This window comes from Molossus molossus, unplaced genomic scaffold (genome assembly GCF_014108415.1).
Source record: "Molossus molossus isolate mMolMol1 unplaced genomic scaffold, mMolMol1.p scaffold_m16_p_13, whole genome shotgun sequence".
NCBI classification, from domain to species: domain Eukaryota; kingdom Metazoa; phylum Chordata; class Mammalia; order Chiroptera; family Molossidae; genus Molossus; species Molossus molossus.
Window position 1 is genome coordinate 90,262,933 of NW_023425348.1, and position 25,209 is coordinate 90,288,141.

Genomic DNA, 25,209 nt, shown 5'->3' on the forward strand with positions numbered 1-25,209 from the left:
TACGTGTACTGTATATAAGAAAGGTTAAAACGGAATCATTTGGGGGTCTGGAATGGATTAATTTACATTCTCTTTAATGGGATAAAATGCTTCGGTTTTCTAACAGCTTTCTGGAACAAATCAAGTTAAAAAACTGAGGTTCTGTATTTCTAAAACCCTCTTGGCCTGGGACTGCTGGGGCAGCAAGACTTCCTCTTTTGCTCCAAGAGTAGCTTTCTGGGCTATGAAACCGCTGAGGCCAGCTGCTGGCTGCACTTCCTGCTGCCTTGACTTTGCATAAACGCCTTCCCCTGGGAATCCCCAGAGGCCTCTCCCTCAGCTGGGTGGCAGCTCAGAAACCCTGTCCTCCACAAGGGCTCTGCTGCACCTTTGGTGCTGCTGTCTCCAGGCTCAGTTCCCTCCAGCCCTGAACTGGAAAAGCCAAGGTCCTGCCGGGATCCAGGAGAAAACACAAGGCCTGGCTCTCACAAAGCTTACATCCCAGTGCAGGGCTGGGTGGGAAAAGTTGGGCTACCAGGGACCCTCTGAGGTCACGTTTGAGTAGGGGCTTGACTGGAGTGAGCCTCTGGCGTCCTTGGGGGAGAGCACCTGGGGCAGGGAGGTGGTGAGTGATGGGCCGATTTTGTTTCGCTGTTTCTCCGGGCAGCTCTAAGATTGACAAGTTTGGAAACAGAGGTCCTTATTGGGAACAGGAAATACTTAAGGAAGTTGTTTCCCCTCGGGCCTTCTTCAAGTATCTTTGTGATAAGGGACATTGGGTCTTGAGCTGACTTGACGGGCTGAGTCCAAAATAACCTGGATCCAGCCCGGCTGGTGTGGCTCAGTGGTTGAGCATAGACCCATGCACCAAGAGGTCATCGGTTCGATTCCCGGTCAGGACACATGCCCAGGTTGTGGGCCCGATCCCCAGTGGGGGGCATACAGGAGGCAGCCAATCGATGTTCTCTCTCATTGATGTTTCTATCTCTCCCTTCCTCTCTAAAATCAATAAAGAAAAAAAAAATTTTTTTAACAACCTGGATCCAATCCTTTCAGTTCCTTGCCACTCCTTGGCATCCAGTGATGTTTTATGGCTCAAAGGCACCCACCTCATGACCGGTTGGAGCTGGTAGATGACTTCCTACAGGGGACCTAGCCATGAACACAAATTGGTGGCTTCTCTTGAACCGAGCAACCCTCCAAATGAGACCCATTTGTGGTGTTGGTCCACCAGCCCACTCCTCCCTCGCTTCCTGTGCTCACTGGGAACCAAGGCGGTGCCACCCTTTAGCCCTCAGCAGTGGTTGGTAGTTTGCTTCCTGCACCCAGAGCCACCAGCCCGCCCTGGGGAGGGGCTGAGCCCTCCCTGCTTCAGACGAAAGGCTGTCCTCTGAAGGAAGCGCCAAAGAGAAAGCAGAGAAGGAAGCACCAGCAGTCTGCAGGTGTTCAGGCTGAAGCCAGGAGTGGCTGCCACTCCAACCCTCCACCTGCAGCCCCAACCCCTTGCAGGCAAGGTAAGGTGGGGTCCTCCTCTTCCGTGTGCTCCTACAGCCCCTCGGGTGGCCTCCATGCAGCCTGGACTTCCCACTGCCCCAGGGAGGCCTCGGCTGGTCTGGGGTATTTCCATCTCACCTTCAGGCCAGGATTGGAATTATTTCCTGACCCGGTGTACAAGCATTTCCAGGGCGGGCAGTTGCCAGTGTGGGCTTGGGGTGAGTCGGGAGCAGGGAATGCAGATGCAGTTTATGCCCAGCTCTGTCGTCAAGCTGAGTGTTCTTGAGTGAGTGCGTTCTTACTCTTAATGGGCCTCCATCTTCCCAGCTGTAAGATGGGAATGAGTTGGACAACATGGTCTCCGAGGGTCCTTGCAGCTTAACCATCCTGATGATGAGAGGGTCTGAGGATGGCCTGGAACAACTGCCGTGGTGGACAGGCCTGCGGGTTTGCTCTGCCCCCTCCACCTGTCCCGGGCAACGTGGGGCCTCTTCACCTTGAACCCAGGCAGCCTACCAGACCCAGTGCCTTGCCCGTTTTGCTCCCCCCACACTCTGTAGAGCCGCTGCAGCCATGGCAGGCATGAAGACAGCCACCGGGGACTACATTGACTCGTCCTGGGAGCTGCAGGTGTTTGTGGGAGAGGCGGATCCCGAAGCTGAGTCGGTCACCCTCCGGGTCACCGGGGAGTCGCACGTCGGCGGGGTGCTCCTGAAGATCGTGGAGAAGATCAGTGAGTGCCCCGCGGCTGCGGCTGACCCCAGAACCTCGGGGTGGCGTCCCTCGCAGTTCCCTGCTGCACAGCGCTCGATAAGGGTGTCACAGTGACTCAGGCACCAGCTTAATCATTCGGTTCCAAAAAAGCCATTTCCCCCACTTCCCCTCCACACTGCAGCTGGTTCTGCTAAGTCCTCGAGGAGCAGACCCGGCCCAGTCCTCCGTTCCCCCACTTCTGGGGGAAGAAGGGGCCTTGCCTGGGCTGAGGAAGAGCTTGCATCCTGGGGCTGAGGGGAGGCCAGGCAGGGCTCCCGGGGACCTGGGGCCTGCTCCCACACCTCCTCCCCGAGGCGGAAGCCCTGAGCAGGCGGTGACGGCCCAGCCTGAGTGGGAAGGCCCTGCCCCCACAGGAAGTTACAGCAGAGCAGCCTGTGGTCTCAGCCATGGAAAGGAGCAGGGCCAGTGACATCGCATCACCTTTCCCTGCTGGGGTGGGAACTGCCCCTTCCTGGGAGGGCAGCAGCACACCCCGATAGCCGGAGCTGGCCCGCAGCCTGTGTGGCCTGCGGTTCGGGGTGGGTGGGTTTCCTCCGACCCAGCAACCCACCACGTGCCTCCTGGGAGGGAGGTCAGTTGGACAGGACAGGGCCCCGGGACAGCTCAGCTAAAAGGCTGAGGTGCTGTGGGAGCTTCCAGAAGGCAGGGCCCAAGGAGGCTGTGAAAGCAAAAGCTGGGAACAGAGGGTCCCTCAGGAGACTGGGCATCTGGCGAGGCTCCGGCATGGTGGGGCCGAGCCGGGCTGAGCAGTGAAGACCTGATCGGCCCCAGGGTATGGCACATGGCCATGCCGGAGGCCTGAACAGGGAGCCAGGCAGGCAGACCCCACTCTTCCATGCACTGCAGGGCTCCCCAAGGCAAGCCCCTCGGCTCCCACGCCTGCCATGGGTACATGCCCACCCCCCCCATTCCGGCTCATTCCTCAGTGCATCAGACACCTACTGATGCTCAGCGAGCTGGGCCCTGTGCCCGTCCCTGGCCTCCTGGGGCACGTGCAGGGCTGAGGGCACAGGAGGAGCCAGCATGGGCCTGGAGCCAGGAGAGGGTCGCACCCAGCCTGGGATGGGGAGATTCACAGGAGAAGCCACTTAACGAGTCCTGAGGGGCCACAGCAGGGAGGAGGGAAGAGCGAGGCCTGATGTCAGGCAGGGGTGTTCTGAACTGCGCCTCTAGGCCAGGTGGGGGACTCCTGGAGGGAGGCAAGAACCGTCAGGAGGGCTTCGGACTCTCTCCCGGAAGTGAGGGCACCACCCAAGGGAGACTTACGTGAGGCAGTCCCTCCGGTGGTGGTGGGCTGGAGTGAGGGGGACAGCTTCCTACGGTGGGTTGGCGCTGAGGATGGACAGGAGGGTGGGTTTTGGAGGTGGGACTGACATTGATTAAATGTGGTGTCTAAAAGTGGAAGGGAGCCCTGGCCATTTTGGTTCAGCGGTTAGAGCATTGGCTTGCGGACCAGAGAGACCCGGGTTCGGTTCCTGCTAAGGGCACATACCTCGGTTGCAGTTTGTCCCCGACCCCGGTTGGGGTCATGTGAGTGGCAACCAGACCCAGACGATGTGTCTCTCTCACATGGATGTTTCTCTCTCTCTCCTCCTCCCTCTCTCCCTCCCGCTCTATCTGAAGATAAATGCAAAAATGTCCTCCAGTGAGGATAAATAAAGTGAAAGGGATGACACCCAGCCTGGTAGGAGAATCTTTGTCATCAGCCCCCGTCCAGATCAGGCAGGCAGAGGTTAGGATGAGCGCCCTGGGGGCGGGGCTAGGAGCCATCGAGCTCCTAGACCCAGAGCTGGGCATGTGGCCCGGTGAACCAGATTTCTGGAATGAAGCTGGTGGACAAGCCCCTTGGAGGGTGGCTTGTAGGTTTCTGGTCTGGGGCTCCCTGCTGGAAGATGAAGACACAGCCTGGGTGAGACCTTCAAGAGAAGGATGTGGCCGAGGAGGGAACCTGGACAGGACAGGAGCTGGCCAGGCGAGGGGCCAAGGAGGACAAAAAACAGGAGCAAAGAATCGAGAGGGAAGAGGGCATGAGGGCTCCGATACCATGAAGAGGGCAGGTGCACCCAGGTGCAGACCTCTCTTCATTAAGCACACAGGTGACATTAGGGAGGGTGGAGGAGGGGTGGAGATGAGGAACCAAACCCCTCGAAAGGAAGAGCTTTGCACATGCCAGAGGGCAGTGCCCATCCTTGGTCTTTGCACCACGTACCAGGGAGGAGGGACCGTGTGTCATCCATCACTAACTGTGTGACAAGTGGTGATCACACTTCTAACCGAACGCTCACTCGCGTGTCCCTGGGCCTGCAGGAGTGGGTCACAGCCGCCGCTCCTACCACACAGCAGCCCTCTCGGTGTCCATGCGGCCAGGTGGCAGCCACTCCCATCTCACTAATGAGAAAACGGAACTAGATAGCATTTCAGCACTATGCTTGGGAACCATTTGAAAAAAATAAAGAGTCCAGCTGGTGTGGCTCAGTGGTTGAGCATCAAGCCATGCACCAAGAGGTCGCAGGTTCGATTCCCGGTCAGGGCACATGCCCAGGTTGTGGGCCCGATCCCCAGTGGGGGGCATGCAGGAGGTGGCCAATTGATGTTCTCTCTCATCGATGTTTCTCTCTCTCTCTCTCCCTCTCCCTTCCTCTCTCTCTAAAATCAATAAAGAAAGAAAGAAAGAAACTGAGGTACACAGCAGTTCAGGGCTTGACCAAAGTCACAGAACTAGGAACCACCAAATATTCACGGAGCGCCTGTTGCTGTGTGCTGGGCACAACCCCGGGCCCCACCGTGGCCTCTGCCCGAGCTTCTGGAACGCCAAGGAGAGGCCAGGGAGCCAGGATTTTGGGGAACACAGAAGGGGCTGTATGGGGAAGCCCGATGGACTGGAGTGTGTGAGATGGGGACCCAAAGTTGGGGCTCCAGGATTCTGGGTCGGGGGCTCCCTAGGAAGTGAGAGCGACTGAGCCCTGAAGGATGAGCAGTGTCAGCCAGCAAAGAGCCGTCTGCCCTGACCCGGGTCCTAGACCTCAAGCCAAACCAGCCTGGCCCTCCCTTGGCTCGGGCAGGGGAGGGGCAATCTCCACAGGCCTCTGAATCCAAGGCTGTGCTCAGTGTGGGGGGCGAGCTCTCCAGGGCTGAGGTGCACCCTCCCCCACTTCCCTTGGCCCCACAGACCGCAAGCAGGACTGGTCAGACCACGCCATTTGGTGGGAACAGAAAAAGCAGTGGCTGTTGCAGACCCACTGGACGCTGGATAAGTACGGTATCCTGGCCGATGCCCGCCTCTTCTTCGGGCCCCAGCACCAGCCTGTCATCCTGCGGCTGCCCAATCGCCGGGCTTTGCGCCTCCGAGCCAGCTTCTCCCAGCCCCTCTTCCAGGCTGTGGCTGTCATCTGCCGCCTCCTCAGTGAGTCCCCAATGGTCCCCACTCTGCCACCCTGCAAGGGTCCTGCAAGGGGGCTGGTTCCCTCCCTTTACAAGCTACTGTCTGTCATCTTGTCCTTGCTACTCTGGTCTCCATCCTGCCTGCAGGGCTGTGACCTGCCCCAAAGTGCCCAAGTGTGTTGGGGGGGGGGGGCGGATACCACAAGGCAAGACCTGGTCCCTCTGAGGCCCCAGCTCCCCTTAGGTATCCGGCACCCTGAAGAGCTGTCTCTGCTCCGGGCTCCTGAGAAGAAGGAGAAGAAGAAGAAGGAGAAAGAGCCGGAGGAGGAGGTGTATGACTTGACCAAGGTCATCCTGGCTGGGGGTGAGCACCGACTGGGTGGGCCAGGGGTGGGTGCAGGGGGCCCATGAGGCCCAGGGCTGGGCCTGGTTGACGCCAACCTGCACTTCAGGCATGGCGCCTGCGATGTTCCGGGGGATGCCCGCCCACTTCTCAGACAGCGCCCAGACGGAGGCCTGCTACCACATGCTGAGCCGGCCACAGCCGCCACCTGACCCGCTCCTGCTGCAGCGCCTGCCTCGGCCCAGCTCCCTGTTGGACAAGACCCAGCTCCACAGCAGGTGCACCGCCTGCGGGCCTGCCCCTGGGGCCACATCCCCTTGTGTGCGGCACCCCCCTCTCAGGGCTCACACCCTCCCTGTCCTGCTCACCCCAAATCCACGCCTCCTAGCTCCAGGCCTTTCCCATATTTGTGTGCTTGCCCCCAAGCCCCCTGCCCAGCACCCCGCCCTGACCCCTGCCTGTGCCACGGCCCAGGTGGCTGGACTCGTCGCGGTGCCTCATGCAGCAGGGCATCAAGGCCGGGGACACGCTCTGGCTGCGCTTCAAGTACTACAGCTTCTTCGACCTGGATCCCAAGGTGGGCCGGGTCGGGGGACATGGGGACCTGGGTTCAGGGGTCTGGGCTTTGTGAATGTCAGACTTGAAGGAGTCTGTCCCTCTGTCCATGTGTCCATCCACACTCGTTTATTAACTGCCGGCACAGTTCAGGCCTGGGCTGAGGCCAAGGGCGTCAGGGAGACAATGACCACAATCAGTGTAGACAGTGGTGAGTGCCCCCGGGAAGCCTGCTCAGGTGGGATATGCCCAGCACCCGGGCTCAGGGAGGGCTCCCTGGAGGGGGTGGCACCGGGACCTGCAGGGACTAGGGGTGAGCGAGGGACAGGCTTTGAGGCAGGTGCCAGTATACATCTCTCTCTCCCAGCCCACTGTCCCCACTGGCGACCAACAGGCTCTGTGCACTCCTCTGAAAGACCACCAGAACCCCACAGCGCTCGCTCTGCCCACTTCTCTGCCCCCTTCACTGAAAAACTTCTCACCGCAGCTGTGGTCTCCAGAGCCCTTGGGGTCCCGTGGCCTTTCTCCCCGAATCCCGTCTCCTGTTCCCCAGCCTTTCCCGACAGCACGTCGACTCCTTTCTCCTCAGCCAAATCTGTCTTGATGTCCATGTCCCATCCACACACACAAGCACACCTGCTGGGGTGACGACACCCTCTGCTGTCTGTCCTCTGCTCAATTTCTACCCAATTCTACTCAGCCACCCCCCCCCTCCCCGCCCTGTGTGCTCTGGGTCTCTGGCGGCTGAGCCCCCAGCTCCATCCCTGCCGACTCCTCTCTGAGACCTTTCCTCCCACGAATCTCCAGTCTTATGCATTTAAATATTATCTACATGCTTTTTTTTTTTTTTAATCCTCACCCAAGGACATTTTTCCATTTTTTGTTCAGATAGAGTGGGAGGGAGAGAAAGAGAGAGAGAAACATCAACATGAAAGGGACACATCGAGTGGTTGCCACCTGCACGACCAACCAGGGCCAGGGACAAACTGCAACTGAGGTACGTGCCCTTAGCGGGAACCGAACCCGGGTCTCTCTGGACCGCAGGCCGACGCTCTAACCGCTGAGCCAAACCGGCCAGGGCTCTGCATGCTTTTTATAGCCCCCATTTCATAATCTCCAGCCCAGACACCTCTCCCCCAATCTCTGGACACCGGTGCCCCACTGGCCATCTCCTCTCAGGTACCTAAATGGGCTCGGCGGGCGGTGGGACTCTGGGTTCCGAGGCTGCCCAGCGCCTCCTCCCACCACCATGGGTACATTGCAAAGCTGGACTTCAACATTCTGGACCCTTTGCTTTCCCTCCCACCCTCCCTTAGGGTGTCCTGTCGATCCTCCCTCGGATTAAAATCCCAAATCTCCCGCTCTCATCTGTCTCTTCATCTGTCCAGCTGCCAGCCGCTCTCATGGGGGTTACTGCGGCCCTCCTAATGGACCTCCCCCCTCCCAGGGCTCCCCCCTCCCAGGCCTCCCCCCTCCCCAGGCTCTGGAATGAACACTTGCAAGTGCACGCTAGGCCGTGTCCCTCCTGCTTAAAAGGCTCTGTGGCTGCCTGTGGCCCCAGCTGCCATTCCCCAGGGCCCAGCCTGATCTGGCCCTGCCCATTGTGACCTCTTGACCCCCACCCACTCCCTTCCACCCGCACCACCTCCTTTCCTCTTGTCCCTTCCTCTCCTGGGGTCTTTCTTGTTCCCTGCTCTTGCCTTTCCTGCCTTGTTGGATTGAGTAGTTTTTGATTCCATTTTATCTCCTTTATATTAGCTTATTCACTATGCTTTCTTTCTTTTAGTCATTGCCTTAGGGTTATAGCACACAGACACTATTACCATCTGCTGGTATCACCGCTACACAGAGAGTCCAAGAACCTTACAACAGGGTCCTTCCAGTTCTCCTCTCCTTATCACACACTGCGCTTCTCCGTTTGCCAAAGCCCACAGTGCCTTGTCATGCTTGTTGTTGCTGTGATTATGATGATGCTGCGGTATTGAGAAATAACTCCTGTATCATATCATTTGCCCATTTGAAATGTACAAATCAATGGTTTTTAGTATATTCACAGAGTTGCACAACTGTCACAATCAATTTTAGAACATTTCTTCACCCTAGGAAGAAATCCCATACTCATGAGCGATCACTCCCCATTCATGCCCCACTCCCCTCAGCCCCAGACAACTGCTTTTTGTCGCTATAGCTTTGCTTATTCTGGACATTTTATATCAATGGAGTGGTTCTTTGCGTCTGGCTTCTTTAACTTAGCATAATGTTTTCAAGGTTCATCCATGCTGTAGCGTGGATCAGTGCTTTATTCCTTTTTATGGCTGAGTAATATTCCATCATATAGATATGCCACATTTTATTTATATCAGTTAATAGACATTTGTTTTTCCCCCCACTTGTTGGCTATTATGAATGATGCTGCTATGAATATTCATGTACAAATGTTTGAGTGAACATATATTTTCATTTCTCTTGGGTATATACCTATGAGAAGAATGTTGAGCCCTGGCCGGTTTGGCTCAGCGGTTAGAGCGTCGGCCTGCGGTCCTGAGAGACCCGGGTTCGGTTCCCGCTAAGGGCGCGTACCTCGGTTGCAGTTTGTCCCCAGCCCTGGTTGGTTGTGCGGGTGGCAGCCACTCGATGTGTCCCTTTCACATCGATGTTTCTCTCTCTCTCTCTCTGTTCCTCTCTCTCCCTCCCACTCTACCTGAACAAAAAATGGAAAAATGTCCTCGGGTGAGGATAAAAAAAAAAAAAGAATGTTGAGCTGTCATTGATACTACTTTTGCTTTAAGCAGTCAATTACTTTTTACTAAATTTTTGTTTTGAGATAACTATAGATTCACAAACAGTTACAAAAATAACACAGAGAGGTCCTAGATATCTGGACACCCTTTACCCAGTTTCCTCTGACCAGAATCCCAACCAGGATGTTAACATGGATGCAGTCAGAACAGCTCCATCAGCCAAATGCTTGCAAAGACAGTTGAAACATGAAAAATTCTTCCAGACTTGCCCACACACGCACCATTTCCTGTGCCCCTTATTCCTGTGTACAGGCCAGATTTCCAGCTGATACGCTTTCTGTCTACCCGAAGGACTTCCTTTATTTCTGTGCTGACCTGATGACGAACTCTTGCAGCTTTTTATGCTTGTTTGAGTCTTTATTTTGCCTATGATTTTGAAAGATATGTTCACTTGGGGTTGAGTGTGCAGAGTTTTTATTTTGTTTGTTTTGCAGTAACTTAACTCAGTAGTTTCATGGCTTATACTGCTTCCAATGATGAGTCTGCCATTGTTCTTTGTTCATCTGTACGTAATGTCTTTTTTTTCTGCTTTTACAATTTTTTTTAATCACTGGCTTTAAACAATGTTATCATCGTGTGCCTTGTTTCACTTCAGATTTTCATACTTGGGGTTCATTGGACTCAATTTTGATCTTCTTAATATTTTCAATATCTCTCCTTAACATATGCTTTTCTCTACTTTCTTGAACATACAGGATATACAGGGTGGGGCAAAAGTAAGTTTACAGTTGTTTGTATGAAAAATAATACAATAATTAATAAATACTAATAGAAGAATAAACTGGTGGACTCATAACCGTAAACCTACTTTTGCCCTGCCCTGTGCTTATAATAACTTTTAGTGTTTTTGTCTACAAATGTTATCATTTGTGTCATTTCTGGATCTATTTCTATTGATTATTTATCTCTTCATTATGCTATGAGTTGTCTTTTTTCTGCTTGTATTCATGCCTGATCATTTTTTTTATCCTCACCTGAGGATATTTTTCTATTAATTTTTTAAATATGTTTTTATTGAGATATCTTTATATTTTTTAAATTTTTTTTTTAGAGAAAGGGAGAGAGAGATAGAAACATCAATCAGCTGCCTCCTGCATACCTCCTACAGGGATTGAGCCCAAAACCCAGGTATGTGCCCTGACAGGGAATCGAATCAGTGACCTCTTGATGCATGGGCCAATGTTCAATCCACTGAGCCACACCAGACAGGCTCCACTGATTTTTAGATAGAATGGGAAGGAGAAAGGGAGGGAGAGAGAGAGAGACAGAGACAGACAGAGACAGAGAGAAAGAGATACCTAGTCATTTTTTACTTGATAGAAGACATGACAAATTTTATGTTCTTGGGCGCTGATTTTCTTTTTTTTTTTTAGTCCTTTAAATATTTATAAAAATTGTTTAGGGATGAAGTTAAGATACTTGGAAACGGTTTGATCCTTCCAAGGCTTGAACATTAATTAGACAGAACAAGAGCAGTCTTTAATCTAGGGCTAATTTACCCCCTTTAAAGGAAATAGCCTTCCAAGTATCTGACTCACCATGTATGAAGAGAGTTCGCTAACCTCGCTGTTAGGAATGCAAATGTTCTCACCCTATGTGGGAACATTTGAAATCCCCGTAAATGTTCCACCTGCTCCTTTCCAGAGTTTTCTCCCTCCGCCTTTGGGTAATTTCCTTACTCACATGAACTAGTCATTTCTCAGCTAAAGACTCATGAGGAGCCCTCTGCTGAACTCCACAGCTTTCTCTCTGTGCACGCAGCTGCCTCCTCTCCAGTGCTCTGTCCTGTGAACTCTGGCTGCTGTACTCCCTAATTCTCAGCGACATCTCCTCAACTCGGGGATAATGTTGGGCTCTGTTTGGGGTCCTCTTCCCTGTTGTCATAGCCTAGAAACTCTCCAGGAAGTCAGCTGGGCAATCGTAAGAGCCACCTTGTTTCACCTGCTCTCAGGGATCACTGTTCCATGTGGTCTGTTGTACAATATGTAAAAACCATGTGGTCTTTACTGTTCTGTTTGGAAATTAAGTTTTATTGTTTGTTAAAGTAATATATGATGGCTTAGAGTTCAATAGTCCTAGAAGGTTTGTAATAACAGCCCCCCCAAAACAAACAAACAAACAAACAAACACACAAACAAAAAACACAGTTCTCTGTTGTACCTCTGCTTATCCCAGATTTCTGATCCTTCAAGACTGTAGATTTAAACTCTGTGGCTTTTTATTCTAGTATTTACACCTATATGACATGCTTATGTATTCCCATTCCTTGGTATTTTAATTTCATACAATATCTCTTCACTTTGTATGAAAGATGAAGATGTAGCTGTCTTACACCCTCCCTCCTCCCATACAATATACACATTTCTTTCCAACTGAGTTTTGCTAGTTTTTGGTTAGAACAACATGAGCATGGCTATAAATAGTAACACATATAAATAGTGTTCTTAGCTAAACCACAGAGTAATGATATTTCCTTTCTTGGTCAAGTTTTTTTATAGTTCATAATTGCTATATTTTCATTAACCTATTTTTCTATTAATTGTCTGTCTGTGTACAATTAGAAGAGAGATCCCAGAAGGCTATCAGTGGCCGTGGCTTGCCATTGGGGGTCTTCACAGTGATGAGGTGAGGTGTTCCATGGCCAAGCCCCTCCAACATTGCAATCCAACCACAACACTTCTTTCAAAATGGTTGATCTAGTATATCAGTCAGTGTGATTTCCTTCTTGGAATCATGGAATGCTAGTCCTCTACTCCCAACGCATGACTGTTGTCCTTGGACTTCTCTTCACTATTTCCTGGGAAATGCTATATGGGACTTCTTGGTTCCTGGAACACTGGTGTTCCTCTTTCTTGACTGAATCCCTCATTTTGATGGAGTATATATTTCAATAGCTTCCTCTAAAAGGGTACTTGAGACTTAAACAGTTTGAAATCCTGCATGTCTGAAAAGGTCAGTATTCTATGCTCACTCACATAACAGTTTGGCTAGGTATAGAATTCTAGATTGGAAACATTTCCCTGCCAATTTTTTGTTGTTGTTGTCGTTAATCCTCACCAGAGAATATTTTTCCATTGATTTTATTTTTATTTATTTTTAAATCCTCACCCAAGGATATTTTTCCATTTTACCTTCAGATAGAGTGGGAGGGAGTGGGGGGGGGAGAGAGAGAGGGAGAGAGAGAGAGAAGAGAGAGATCACGAATGTGAGAGAGACACATTGATTGGTTGCCTCCCGCATGACCCCGATCAAGGCTGGGACTGAACCGCAACCAAGGTACGTGCCCTTGACCAGAATTGAACCCAAGACTCTTTGGTCCACAGGCCAACGCTCTAACTGCTGAGCCAAACTGGCCAGGGCCTGATTTTTTTTTAGATAGAATGGAAGGGGGGAGAGTAGGGAGAGAGAGGGGGAAAACATCAATGTGAGAGAGACACATCTCCCGCATGACCCTGACTAGGGCTGGGGGTTGAACCTGAAAACCAGGTATGTGCCCTTGACCAGGAATCAAACCTTGGAGCCTTCAGTCTAAGGGCCGACGCTCTATCTGCTGAACCAAACCAGCCAGGGCTTCCTGCCAAATTTTGAATGAGCCACACTGGCCAGGCAGGCATTAGAAACTTTTTAAATCTCCTCCTTGTCTTTTGGTGTTCTAAATCTCTCAACAGTATGGATCTTCCTTCATTGATTGGCCTGCACGCTTACTGAGCCCTTTCGAATGAGAAACTTGGGTCCTCTATTCCTGGGGAAAAAAAAAAAGGCCCTTTACAATTTCTTTAATAATTGTCTTCCCTCCATTTTTCTGGGACCTAAAGATATTAGACCCCCTGAATTGAGTTTTCAAAGAAACAAATTAGACATTTATCTTTTCTTATTGTTAAGCTCATTATCTTTTCATTGTGCTTTCTGGAGAGTTTCTTATCTTCCAAAGGAACTACTCAGCTGTATTTTTACAGCTGTATTTTTAAGTTTTAAGAGCTCTTATTTATTTATTTTTTTGGTACGTGCCCCTAGCTGGAACTGAACCCAGGACTCTCCGGTCTGCAGGTCGATGCTCTAACCGCTGAGCTAAACTGGCCAGGGCTCATATGGTTCTTTATTTATATGTTTTTTAAAAATAGCTTTACTGATCCCTGTCCGGTTTACCTTCAGATAGAGTGTCAGCCTGCAGTCCAGAGAGACCCGGGTTTGGTTCCTGCTAAGGGCATGTACCTCAGTTGCAGTTTGTCCCTGGCCCTGGTTGGTTGTGCAGGAGGCAGCCCTCGATGTGTTCCTTTCACGTCGATGTTTCTCTCTCTCTCTCTTCCTCTCTCTCCCTCCCACTCTATCTGAACAAAAAAAAAAGAAAAAATGTCCTCGGGTGAGGATTAAAAAAAAAAAAAGCGCCCTGGCCGGTTTGGCTCAGCGGTTAGAGCGTCGGCCTGCGGTCCAGAGAAACCAGGGTTCGGTTCCCACTAAGGGCACGTACTTCGGTTGCAGTTTGTCCCCGGCTCTGGTTGGTCGTGCGGTGGCAGTCACTCAATGTGTCCCTTTCACATCGATGTTTCTCTCTCTCTATCTCTTCCTCTCTCTCCCTCCCACTCTATCTGTACAAAAAATGGAAAAATGTCCTCGGGTGAGGATAAAAAAAAAAAAAAAGCTTTACTGAAATATAATTTTCATACCATAAAATCACTTATTGTAAGCATTAAGTTTGATTCTTTTTTGTAAATGTATACAGTTGTGCAACTGTCTCTACGGTCCAGTTTCAGGACGTTTTCATCACCCCAGAAAGTGCCCTAGTGCCTATTTGCAGTTACTCCTCCCACACCCAACCCTAGTCAGCCAGTGATGTGGGCTTTTTTTGTTTTATCCTCACCTGAGGACATTTTTGCATTTATCTTCAGATAGAGCAAGAGGGAGGGAGGGGGAAGAGAGAGAGAGAAATATGGACGTGAGAGAAATACATCGACTGGTTGCCACCCACATAACCCCAACTGGAGCGGAGGACCAACCGCAACTGAGGTACGTGCCCTTAGCGGGAACGAACCTAGGACTCTCTGGTCCTCAGGCCTACACTCTAACTGCTGAGCCAAACCAGCCGGGGCTGCCTTTTTATTCTCTTAGTGGTTAATTTTGTATATGTGCTGCCAAAGCGAGCGCATTAATGGTTTATTTTGATAAACAAAAGTTCCTAATTTTAATATATTCTGACTTATATTTCTTCTATGATTAACATCTTTTGTGTCCTGTTGAAATCTTGTTTATTCCAAGATCACAAAGATATAGTTCTATATTATTCTAAAAAGCTTAGTTTTAATTTCACATTTGGATCTGCAGTCCATCTGGAATTATGTTTGTATGTAGTGTGAAACGGGTACAAATAATTTTTGGACACATGGGTGTCCAATTGACCCAGTATCATTTACTGAAAGGGGCATTCTTTCTCCAGTGACCACAGGATCACCTTATCCTGAATCTGGTGACCCATACATGTGCGGGTCCCTCTCTGACTGCCTTTGGTTCCACTGGTCAATTTGTTTCTCATTGCCAATGCCACAGCCTTTTTTTTATCCTCACCAGAGGACATTTTTTTTTTTTTTGCATTTATCTTCAGATAAAGCGGGAGGGAGAGAAACATCAATGTGAGAGAGAGAGACATTGAGTGGCTGCCACCCACACAACCCCAACCGGGGCCGGGGACAAACTGCAACCGAGGTACGTGCCCTTAGCTGGAACCGAACCCAGGACTCTCTGGTACGCGGGCCACGCTCTAACCGCTGAGCCAAACCAGCCAGGGTGCCACGCAGTCTTAAATACTATAACTTTATACTTACGTTTCTTGTAAAAATAGCATCCTGTTCTTGTTTTATGAGTGCAGCATTTTGTCTCTGTAAGGATGTTGACTAGTGTTGGAAGTTTTCTTCTGCTCCCCACCTTGTCTTTATTTCCTCCAGGCTCTTCTTTGTTTGTTTGCTGTTTCTCTTGGTCTGTTAGTTCATGCTAGCAGCTCTCCATAGATGTGGGCAGTCCTTGCCCGTCCTTTTATATCCATACGGAAGGCTCTTATAAGCCAACTGGAAACCCTGAGTGCATGAATAGAGCTTGGCATTTGGGGGGCCTCCTGGGGGTGCTAGGGCAGGAATACCACTCTTTTGGGGGGGGGTTCTCTTTGACTCATTGTTTCTCAACAATGGACCTTCTGATTTCCAGACTGGGCATAGAAGGCTCACTGCCAATGTCTTGGGTGACAAGGGGGGAAGGTCTGGGTGTCTCATCTCTAAGAATGCTAACCTTCTCTTAAATCATCTGTTTTCAGCACCCCCCAGCTCCGTGAGCTGTGCCTTAAGTACCAAATGCAGGGGCACCTCTGGGTCAGTAGCTCAGAGAGTAAACCTCTGGCTTCTGCCAGGTGTCAGCTGGCTGTCACTTGGCTGCAGGAAGTGGGGAGGGACCTGCTCCTTTTATCTACTTTCTTCAGTCCTCATTTCAGCCCACTCTTGCCTCTCAGCTGAAGGATCCCAATCCGGAGCCTGTCCTGGGGCCGCCATGTGAACCGGATGCCTTTGTCCAGATCTTTGCTCTTTTTGTTGTTTGCTTTCTACCTATTTTCAAAACTTATCAATGCCTTTGCCACAGAACACAAAGGGGGAACAGGAGACCCCAGCTCTCTCTCCCTGCAGCCCAGTTCCCTTTCACATTTTGCTCCTCATCTTCCAAAATGGTATCTCTCACCTGCTCTAGTCCCCTCTCTCCTTTGTCCTTTTGGGTTTACCTTGTTTTTTGCCTTTGCTATAAACTGTGGTGGGTTTCAGAGGGAGCGCGGGCTTGGTCTTCCAAGGGTAGATGGGATCCCACTCCGAGCTCTGCAATGTTCTTCTTATCAGTTTTCCTTTAGTGGCCCATGGTCATTCTTCACATGTCAGCATAGCATGTCGCCTCCTCAGAGAAGCCTTCCCTGGATGCTTCCGCATATAGAGTAGCTCCCAGCAACCCAGTTCCAATCTGTCATCAAACGTGTGGTGTCCTTGCCTGAGGGCATGAGTGAGCCAACCCAGGGCAGCTCTCTCTCTATAGCTCTTATCACACTCTTGGATCACTTTGCATATTTATTGATTGGTTTTCTCAGTTCCCCTTCTGCCCTGGGCAGCATGTGGGGTGCACAATAGACATCTATACAAAAAGGTTCGGCAGGAAAAAGGTGCCACTTCCCCGGGCAGATGGAGCAGGCAGCCTCTGCGGCTGGGTTGGGGTTTCTGCCCACGTGGGGCCACTGAATGAGCTTGCCACAGCACAGAGGGCAGGGCTGAGGGCCGAGGCTCGCAGGGCCTGGGAGCACAGGGTACTCAGGGCACTTGACCCCTGACCAACCCAGCTGTCCCTCCCATCTCTCCAGGCAGACCCAGTGCGGCTGACCCAGCTGTACGAGCAGGCTCGCTGGGACCTGCTGTTGGAGGAGATCGACTGCACCGAGGAGGAGATGATGGTGTTTGCTGCCCTGCAGGTGCTGGGCAGGCCTGGGGGCCTGGGGTGGCAGGGCTGCAGGCCCGTCCCGGGGCAAAAAGGGTCTTCCAGAGTGGGGCTCCATCTCCGGGGCAGCTCAGTGCAGGGCACGGTTGGGTGAATGGGCTGCCCGCTGAGCCCTCCCTGGCCTGTGCCCCACCCAGTACCACATCAACAAGCTGTCCCAGAGCGGGGAGGTGAGCGAACCCGCAGGCGCAGACCCAGGGCTGGACGACCTAGATGCAGCCCTGAGCAACCTGGAGGTGAAGCTGGAGGGGTCAGCGCGCATGGATGTGCTGGTGAGGAGGGGTTCCGGTCAGCAATTGGGGTCAGGTCAAGCCCTACAACCGGGCCCCCCTCTGACTCCTCTCCTCCCCAGGACAGCCTCACCACCATCCCAGAACTGAAGGACTATCTCCGGATCTTCCGGTGAGTTTGGATGCAGAGTTGGCAGCCCAGCTGGGAGGGCCTCGTGTGGAGAGAGGGAGGCAGGAGGGAGGTGGCTTGTCACCACCTACCACCTCACCCTCAGGCCCCGAAAGCTGACTCTGAAGGGGTACCGCCAGCACTGGGTGGTGTTCAAGGACACCACACTGTCCTACTACAAGAGCCAGGACGAAGCCCCAGGGGACCCCATTCAGCAACTCAACCTCAAGGGTGAGTGAGGGGGGCCTGGCTGGGACAGGGACAGGGCAGAGCTGTGGGCTGGCCAGGTGAATGCTGCCACCTCAGTTTCCCCCAGAGTGCCAGGGACGATGCCCTGTCCTCAGGCAGCTGTGCAGGGCTGGCACTTGCCTGGGGGCCTCTCAGGCAGGGCTCCCCCTCTCCTGCTTTCTAGCCCACCCTTCTTCTCCCTCCAGGCTGCGAGGTGGTCCCGGATGTCAACGTCTCAGGCCAGAAATTCTGCATCAAACTCCTGGTGCCCTCCCCTGAGGGCATGAGTGAGCTCTACCTGCGGTGCCAGGATGTGAGGGCTGGGCGGGCCCAGGGCCTGGCTAAGGCGGGAGTGGGGACAGGGAAGGAGCAGTGGGGGGCTGAACCAGAGCCTGGCCCGCCCCTTACCCCTCCCTGTCCTACCCCAGGAGCAGCAGTACGCCCGCTGGATGGCCGGCTGCCGACTGGCCTCCAAGGGCCGCACCATGGCGGACAGCAGCTACAGCAGTGAGGTGCAGGCCATCCTGGCCTTCCTCAGCCTGCAGCGGACAGGCACGGGGGGCTTGGGCAACCCACCCCAGGGTCCTGATGCCTCCCCTGAGGGCCTCAACCCTTATGGCCTTGTTGCCCCCCGCTTCCAGAGGAAGTTCAAGGCCAAACAGGTGCCAGAGGGCAGAGGGGGTGGGTGGTGGGAACGACCTGGCCATCCTTGGCCCTGGATCTGCACAGAGCCTTCCTCCAGAAAGCCCCTGCTCACTCCTTCCCCCTCCCACCCATTCCCTGAGACTGTGCTGGTCCCCTCCCGAGGAGAGGGGGTCACAGTCCAGCTGCCCACAGCTCAGTATGAGAGGGTACACTACGGTGGCCCCACAACGGGCACTGCCCCTGCCCTAGGCTTAGCATCCTCTCCCCGTGATGAGAACAGGCGGCGGAGGGGGGGAGGTTTGCAGAGGACTTCGGAAGACTCTTACCCGTGTGGTCCCACAGCTTACCCCACGGATCCTGGAAGCCCACCAGAACGTGGCCCAGCTCTCGCTGTCCGAGGCCCAGCTGCGCTTCATCCAGGCCTGGCAGTCCCTGCCTGATTTCGGCATCTCCTATGTCACAGTCAAGTAAGAGTCTCCTTGGCCCTCTCGGCCCTCACCTGCTGCCTAGTGGGCAGCACCCTGAAGCCTCCCTTCCTGTTCTCTGTAGGCAGACCTCACTGAGGGCACCCCCTGTGCCCCGCCTACCCTGCACCCCCACAGCGAACGGAGAGATAGATCAGGCTAGGAGAACAGGGGACCCAGCTGCATCCCAGCTCTGCCACAGGTTCTGTTAGCTGGTCTGTAGGACAGGGCCAACGTGGGCTGCTGTGACAGGGAGTGCCCCCTTTGCCCCCTTTCCAAGCCTGCAAAGATATGAGAGAGGCAACACAGGATGGTGGTACAGAAAAAAGCTATTTAAAGGCATAGACTATTCGCCTGGAAACGCTAGGGGTTATCATAATGGTTATACCAATTAACTCCCATTTTCCAGATGAGGAACTTGAGGCCCAGGGAACCTAAATGACTTACTTGCAAAACCTGCTCCTGAACACGGCACCAGGCTGTCTGGGCAGGCTCTGAGCAGGGGGGTGGGGCCCTTGCTCACACTCTGTCCTCCTGGGGACCAGGTTCAAGGGCAGCAGGAAAGATGAGATCCTGGGCATCGCCAACAATCGACTGATCCGCATTGACTTGGCCGTGGGAGACGTGGTCAAGACCTGGCGCTTCAGCAACATGCGCCAGTGGAATGTCAACTGGGACATCCGGCAGGTGGGCCCCCAGTGAGGGTACGGGCAGGGGGAGGGGGCTGGGCCAGACCCAGCCAGGGCGGGGCAGGGGCTGCTCCCTCATCCCACCTCTGACTGCCCGCCCTGCAGGTGGCCATTGAGTTTGATGAACACATCAACGTGGCTTTCAGCTGCGTGTCTGCCAGCTGCCGCATTGTGCACGAGTACATAGGGGGCTACATTTTCCTGTCAACTCGGGAGCGGGCCCGAGGGGAAGAACTGGATGAAGACCTCTTCCTTCAGCTCACAGGAGGCCATGAGGCCTTCTGAGGCTCGTCTTCCTGCTCCTGTCCCGCTCACCACCTGCCATGGCCACTCCTAAGCCCACACCCACTGGAACTCACTGCCCACACCCTCTCCAGACATTCACCGAGCTGGGCACATTCACGCTGTCACTGGCTTTGTGCAGACCAGGGACCGGGCTGGACCAGACTGCCATCCCCCAGGCTAGGGAGGGTGGGTCCTGAGCTCTATAATGCCACCCTTCCCTTATCTGAGTGGCCAGACCAACGCCCCTGACCTAGTTGTAGTCCCTGGGCACACAACGAAGACCAGCTGTAGCTACAGGATGATAATTCGTGGTTTCAAACTGGAGTGTCTTTTTTTTCTTTTTACATTTCTTTTTTAAAATAAATATTTTATTGTCAGATTATCCTTTTTCCTCTGGAGCTGTGCTTGGGGCCACTCTGACACTCTGCCTCTTCATTACCAGCCAAGGAAAGAGGTTTTCCTGAGATAGAGATGAGTTGGTTAAAGAAAGGGAGATGTAAGTCAGCCTGGGGCTGGGAACTGGAAGGAGGTAAAGGGCAGAGGGCACAGGCTTCAGACACAACAAATAGGGGTGGAGTGAGGCTTCTCACGGGTAGGGCGCAGCTGCAGGGCCTCCTTGAAGTACTTGGGAAGCAGGAAGCCATCAGCATTTCCTGGAGTCAAAATCACCCCATTGGCAGAGCGGAAGAAGGGAATTCCATCTGCAGACAGAGCCAGAGATGTGACTCAGGCCCAATCTGAAGGCCTATGGTAGTCCCTGCTGTGTCAACTCACCTGCCAGGGCCAGGGGCCCATCGACGAACACAGCCACTTCACAGTTTGGCCGCATGCCTGCAGAGACAACTGGAGCTGGGACCTGGGGCATCTGGGGTTGCAGTTATCGAACATGGCAGGCTGGGGTCCTGGACTCAGTGGGGAGGAGGCGGGTGCTATTGCATACAGGATATGGGGAGGCTTTGGACAAAAGAATTTAGGACCCTTGGAGGGGGACCTGGGAGGAGAGAGTAGGTGGGAGTAGCTGGGGGTGGCACTGACCACTGATGACACCAGGGTGCCCAGGAAGTCCTGTGGCTAGGTGGATGTGCGTCCTTCCCCGGCAGGACAGGCCCTTGAGCAGGATGGAGGGCCAGTGCTGCCAGAATGTGCCATGAACAAGGATCGGGGGCAGGTCCTGTGGTGTCTCCAGGGGCATCAGCTCCAACTCAGGTACCTGGCATGGGTTGGGAAATGGGCGGCAGTGAGACCCCCCCCACAGGCAAGGGTCCCACCTGGCTCTCCGCTTGTCCCTTTAGCCCCCACCTGCAGGGAGTGACCCTGATTGGCCCGGATGAGCGGGCCGGTGCTGGGGTCCCCTGGCTGCAGGGCAAACCGCTGCTTCCCATTGGTGTCCACCACACGCTGCACATCTTCAGCTGAGAAGCTGCGGAACTGGGGCAGCTGCAGGAGGGCGCCCAGGGGCACGAAGCCACCTGCGGGCAGATGGGGTGCTCAGGAGCTGAACTTGCTCTGGCCTGAGCCAGAGTTAACAGGGGGAGACATATGCAACCAGAACAAAGCCTGGGCTTGGGGGTCACAGGGTTCACCTGTGTGACCTTTAGAAAGTCTTCCCTTTTGGGGGCTGTTTCCTCAAGTGCCAAGGGAATAAGATCTGCCTCATGGAGGGTTACAAAGATAAAGTGACCCTTTTTAGCACAGTACTTGGCTCAAAGTGAATACTCAATAATCCTCATTTGCATTACCACCACCCCACCCCATGCCCACTTTTGGGATAAGTGTGTATTGGGTCACAGGCCTGGCCCAAATTGAGGCTCCTCTCCCAGTTTGCCACAGAAATGATATCGGGCTCTGGTTCTTCCCTGTAAATGGAGGGATGTACCCTATCTGCCATCCCCATAGGGCTGTGGTGGGAGCCATGGGGGAGGGCCATCACAGACAGGCTCACACTGCTCCCTGCACTGGAGCCCCTCCTTACTCCAGCCTCCAAACCCTCACTTACCAGGCCCCATGGGAAGCCCCAGCTTCAGGGCCCCATGGCGCAGGACATAGGACAGCGCCTTGGACAGTTGCACATCTCGGTCCTGCAAGAGTTCAGAGGTGGCCCCTGGTCCTGTGGTGATCCTGCCCTGCTGCCCACCCTGAACTCTGAATGACCTGCCGCAGGGGGAGACCTGTGCTCTCCAGACAATAGTATCCTCAGCCCCCAGTCCCACCCCACCAGCATTTTCCAGGGAGCCAGAGATCTCTTACCTCCCCCTTCCATCATGGGGGTGGGGGTGAGGGTAGGAAGGGGCGCACCTGTTCCCGGGATCTGTGAGCCCTTCCACCCCTGGGTCCTGCTGCTTCCAGCTTCCTCCCTCCGGAGTTCATGGCCAAAACCTGTGGGGAGCAGTGGCATGTGGGGACTGTTAAGGACCCTCCCGGGACTCCACCCGGCTCAGAAAGTCACAAAGCCTCACGCTGTGAGAGCTGGGACCCGGCTATTCAGCTCATTAATTCACTTCCCACTCGGACTCCCCGGTGCGGATAGGAAAACTGAGGCCCAGCTGGCAAGGCTTGCGCAAGGTGACACTGTCGCCACGGAGCCCAAGGAGGCCGGGCCCGCTCTCCAGGCTCGCGGGTCTGTCGGGCGAGGCGGCCTGTGAGGCGGGGCCGGCGTCCACGCGGACCGGGGGAAGCTCGGGGCGGCCCGGACCGAGGGGCCGCGCGGACCGAGCGGTGGGCGCAGCAGCTTCCCCTGCGGAGCGCCCCACCCCGCTGGCTCGGAGCGCCGAAACCCGCCAATGAGAAGCCAGGGAGCGAGGGGCGGGCACTTCCGCTCGGGGAAAGGGGCGGAGACTGCAGGAGGAGTTGGCGGTGAGTACCCGCTGGAGGCTGGAGCTTCTGGACCCTGGGAGGGGTTCCTGAGAGTCAGGCGTTGGAGGCAGGACCCCTGGGTTTGGGAGACATGGATATTAGGGAGTGACTGGACCCGGGACCTCTGGGTGTAGGAGTGCCCGGAAGTCCCAGGGATGTCCTCTGGCAGCAGGAGTCTCGGACTCCTGCTGGATGATGACACTTTACTGCCCAGGAGGGTGCAAAACGGCTGGGGCATCCTCAGTAGGTCTGCGGGTGGCTGTGGGTTCCGCAAGGTGACAGGCCTGGCTGTGACCTTCCCCACAGCCCGGTCCAGACCATGGACCCCGAGGTGTCTCTGCTGCTGCAGTGCCCGCGGGGCGGGCTGCCCGAGGATCAAGTACGGGCTAAGCTGAGCCCAGCCTACGATCGTCGTCCACTGCCAGGAGGGGACAAGGCCATCGCTGCTGTCTGGGAGACCCGACTACAGGCCCAGCCCTGGCTATTTGATGCTCCCAAGTTCCGCCTGCACTCTGCTGCCCTAGCGCCCACTGACTCCCAGAGGCCACATCTGCTCCTGCGCCTGGGCCTTACTTCCTATCGAGACTTCCTGGGCACCAACTGGGCCAGCTCAGCTGCCTGGCTGCGACAACAGGGGGCTGTCGATTGGGGTGACAAGCAAGCCTACCTGGCAGACCCGCTGGGGGTGGGTGCCGCACTGACCACTGCTGATGACTTCCTTGTCTTCCTGCGCCGCTCTGGACGGGTGGCTGAGGCACCTGGGCTAGTGGATGTGCCTGGTGGGCACCCTGAGCCTCAGGTGAGATGCTAGGCTGCGTGTAAAAGCACAAAGACCCAGACAGCTCAGCTTTGTTGTCCTCATCCCTCAAAGGAGGAACTGACCTGGTACTTCTCTGAAAGTCTCTGCTCAAGGCAGTCCCTCAGCCTCCCAACTGATCCCTTCCCCAGACCTGTGAGAAGCTACGTAATGGGGGCAACGACCTAGCTGGACCTCTGGTTGTCCATCTGGAAAAGGAAAGCCTGGGTCAGGGGACCACCACACTCTTACACTGTGCCCAAACAGGCCTTCAGGGCCAGCGAGTATGGGGGAAGGCAGGGGCGGAAGAGGTAGGGAGCATGGCTGAGCCTTACCCTTCACAGGCACTGTGCCCTGGTGACAGCCCCCTGCACAAGGACCTCCCTGGGGAGCTAGTGGTGCACGAGCTCTTCTCTAGTGTCCTCCAGGAGATCTGTGATGAGGTGAGTGAGGGGAGGACAGGACAGGGTGGTGGGCCGGGAAGGAGGTGGTAAAATGTGCCAGAATTAACCTTGGTCTGGGGTGGTGGGAGGGTCTGCAGGAATGTGGCATTGAGGGGACAACTTGACTTTGCAGTTGGAGTGGAATTCTAGCCCTCATTTCTGTGTGCCTCAGGTTCTTCCTCTTTACCATGTGAACAATGATAAATGTCTTGCTTACTTCCCCCAGGTTTGTTGAAAAGAGAAGTAACTGGAAGTCGATTTATCGATTTTCCTTGGGTGACTCTGGGCAAATTATTCAATCCCTGGTTCTGGTTTTCCCATCTGTAAAATGAACATGCCCGAGATCCAACATCCTGTGATTCTGGGCACTTGAGCTACAAACTGTAAAATACTGTATAAGGGTAATGCATGTGCTGTTCTTCATTGAGAGGGGCAGGGATGTGGGCAATGAGCACTGACGGTGGGACCCTGGCCCCAGGTGAACCTACCACTACTCACCCTGAGCCAACCGCTGTTATTGGGTATTGCTCGCAATGAGACCAGTGCAGGCCGTGCCAGTGCCGAGTTCTACGTCCAGTGAGTGAGCTCTGGGGAACAGGGTCCTGGGTCCTGGGCTGGGTAGTGCTTGAGGGACATGGCTGAGGCAGCTGGGGCTCCACAGGACTCTCCAGGGGCTGGGCACCCACTAGGTCATTCTCATGTCTTGCCCAGGTGCAGCCTGACTTCTGAGCAGGTGAGGAAGCACTACATGAATGGGGGACCTGAGGCCCACGAGTCCACGGGAATTATCTTTGTGGAGACACAGGTACGAGGTGGCAAAGTCTTGCTTGGACAAGGAGCTGGTGTTGGGACTCGCAGAGGCCTGTGATTCATGTCTGTCTTAGGGGTGCCAGACAGAGCTCCCAAATCTCTCAGAGCTTTTCTCTAGAGCCACAGGGCCTCGTTAGGGGGTGCCCAAAGCCCAAGGGAGAGGACCAGGGACCTGTTCTGCCTCTTTAACATGTCTCCCTAGGGACTGTACAGTGCAGAGGGCTTTGAGGCTCAGGAACTCTGGGCACAGCTCCCGCAAGAGACCTGAGGGCTAGATGTCTGGATGTCTGTTTCCCCACAGTGCGTGAGGAGGTTGCAGGAGACTGAAATGTGGGCCGAGCTCTGCCCCTCCGCCAAAGGTGCCATCTTCCTCTACAACCGGGTCCAGGGAAGTCCCACATGAATCCCCTAGGGTCCCCAGCCCTATCACCACAGCTCGAAAGAATAAAGGACTTTATTCTTGGATTTCGTTGACATGTGCTGTTTCCACGAGACAGAGGGGCCTCTGGGAGAGCCTGGGGTGGGTGAGAGAGACAGGACAAGTGACTTGGAAAAAAGCAAGCCCAGCCTCAGTTTTGCCCTCTGCAAGCTGGAATGAGAGCCGTGTCCCCTTGCCAGGCTCTGATGAGGGTCATGGTGGACTGTGGGGTGGACGCTGCCCTGTGAAGCGTCTCGCGCCTGGCCGGTTTGGCTCAGCAGTAGAGCGCCCTGGGTTCAAGGAGCGGCGGGTTCCACTCCGGCCAAGGGCACGAGCCTCAGCT

General features: G+C 54.2%; 3 protein-coding genes across 5 annotated transcripts; 2 read left to right on the forward strand and 1 right to left on the reverse strand.

Annotated features, from left to right (window-relative positions):
• Positions 1 to 1,302: 1,302 nt before the first annotated feature.
• FERMT3 (fermitin family member 3) lies at positions 1,303 to 19,934 on the forward strand. Of its 2 annotated transcripts, none has more exons than XM_036258120.1 (15): positions 1,303 to 1,493; positions 1,981 to 2,206; positions 5,417 to 5,650; positions 5,873 to 5,992; positions 6,081 to 6,249; positions 6,446 to 6,548; positions 16,703 to 16,810; positions 16,974 to 17,108; positions 17,189 to 17,238; positions 17,342 to 17,466; positions 17,670 to 17,776; positions 17,892 to 18,125; positions 18,451 to 18,575; positions 19,118 to 19,259; positions 19,367 to 19,934. In XM_036258120.1, the coding sequence occupies exons 2-15, from the start codon at positions 2,047 to 2,049 to the stop codon at positions 19,544 to 19,546; spliced, it is 1,992 nt and encodes a 663-aa protein (XP_036114013.1). In that variant the 5' UTR covers positions 1,303 to 1,493; positions 1,981 to 2,046; the 3' UTR covers positions 19,547 to 19,934. The 2 variants fall into 2 exon arrangements, with proteins under 2 accessions (XP_036114013.1, XP_036114012.1); XM_036258119.1 differs by having other exon boundaries at positions 1,304 to 1,493; positions 2,034 to 2,206; positions 19,367 to 19,926.
• Positions 19,876 to 23,112, reverse strand: TRPT1 (tRNA phosphotransferase 1). 2 transcript variants are annotated; one of them, XM_036258124.1, is made up of 8 exons: positions 23,067 to 23,112; positions 21,842 to 21,922; positions 21,543 to 21,624; positions 20,846 to 21,015; positions 20,582 to 20,756; positions 20,321 to 20,377; positions 20,137 to 20,247; positions 19,876 to 20,006 (listed from the first exon to the last, which is right to left on the reverse strand). In XM_036258124.1, exons 2-8 carry the CDS (start codon positions 21,911 to 21,913, stop codon positions 19,921 to 19,923), a joined length of 753 nt encoding a protein of 250 aa, XP_036114017.1. In that variant the 5' UTR covers positions 21,914 to 21,922; positions 23,067 to 23,112; the 3' UTR covers positions 19,876 to 19,920. The 2 variants fall into 2 exon arrangements, with proteins under 2 accessions (XP_036114017.1, XP_036114016.1); XM_036258123.1 differs by lacking the exon at positions 23,067 to 23,112 and adding an exon at positions 22,003 to 22,197.
• NUDT22 (nudix hydrolase 22) lies at positions 22,379 to 25,073 on the forward strand. The gene is made up of 6 exons (XM_036258121.1): positions 22,379 to 22,399; positions 22,706 to 23,198; positions 23,540 to 23,638; positions 24,117 to 24,214; positions 24,350 to 24,443; positions 24,750 to 25,073. Exons 2-6 carry the CDS (start codon positions 22,719 to 22,721, stop codon positions 24,849 to 24,851), a joined length of 873 nt encoding a protein of 290 aa, XP_036114014.1. The 5' UTR covers positions 22,379 to 22,399; positions 22,706 to 22,718; the 3' UTR covers positions 24,852 to 25,073.
• Positions 25,074 to 25,209: the final 136 nt, after the last annotated feature.

Coding starts and splice junctions, on each gene's coding strand:
- FERMT3 (XM_036258120.1), top strand. CDS start 2,047: ATGGCAGGCATGAAGACAGCCACCGGGGACTACATTGACTCGTCCTGG. Junction 17,109..17,188: donor CAGCGCGCATGGATGTGCTG/GTGAGGAGGGGT, acceptor TCTCCTCCCCAG/GACAGCCTCACCACCATCCC. Junction 17,777..17,891: donor TCTACCTGCGGTGCCAGGAT/GTGAGGGCTGGG, acceptor GTCCTACCCCAG/GAGCAGCAGTACGCCCGCTG.
- TRPT1 (XM_036258124.1), bottom strand. CDS start 21,913: ATGAACTCCGGAGGGAGGAAGCTGGAAGCAGCAGGACCCAGGGGTGGA. Junction 20,378..20,581: donor GCACCCTGGTGTCATCAGTG/GTCAGTGCCACC, acceptor TTGTCTCTGCAG/GCATGCGGCCAAACTGTGAA. Junction 20,248..20,320: donor TGGGCCCCTGGCCCTGGCAG/GTGAGTTGACAC, acceptor CTCTGTCTGCAG/ATGGAATTCCCTTCTTCCGC.
- NUDT22 (XM_036258121.1), top strand. CDS start 22,719: ATGGACCCCGAGGTGTCTCTGCTGCTGCAGTGCCCGCGGGGCGGGCTG. Junction 23,199..23,539: donor GTGGGCACCCTGAGCCTCAG/GTGAGATGCTAG, acceptor TACCCTTCACAG/GCACTGTGCCCTGGTGACAG. Junction 24,215..24,349: donor AGTGCCGAGTTCTACGTCCA/GTGAGTGAGCTC, acceptor TGTCTTGCCCAG/GTGCAGCCTGACTTCTGAGC.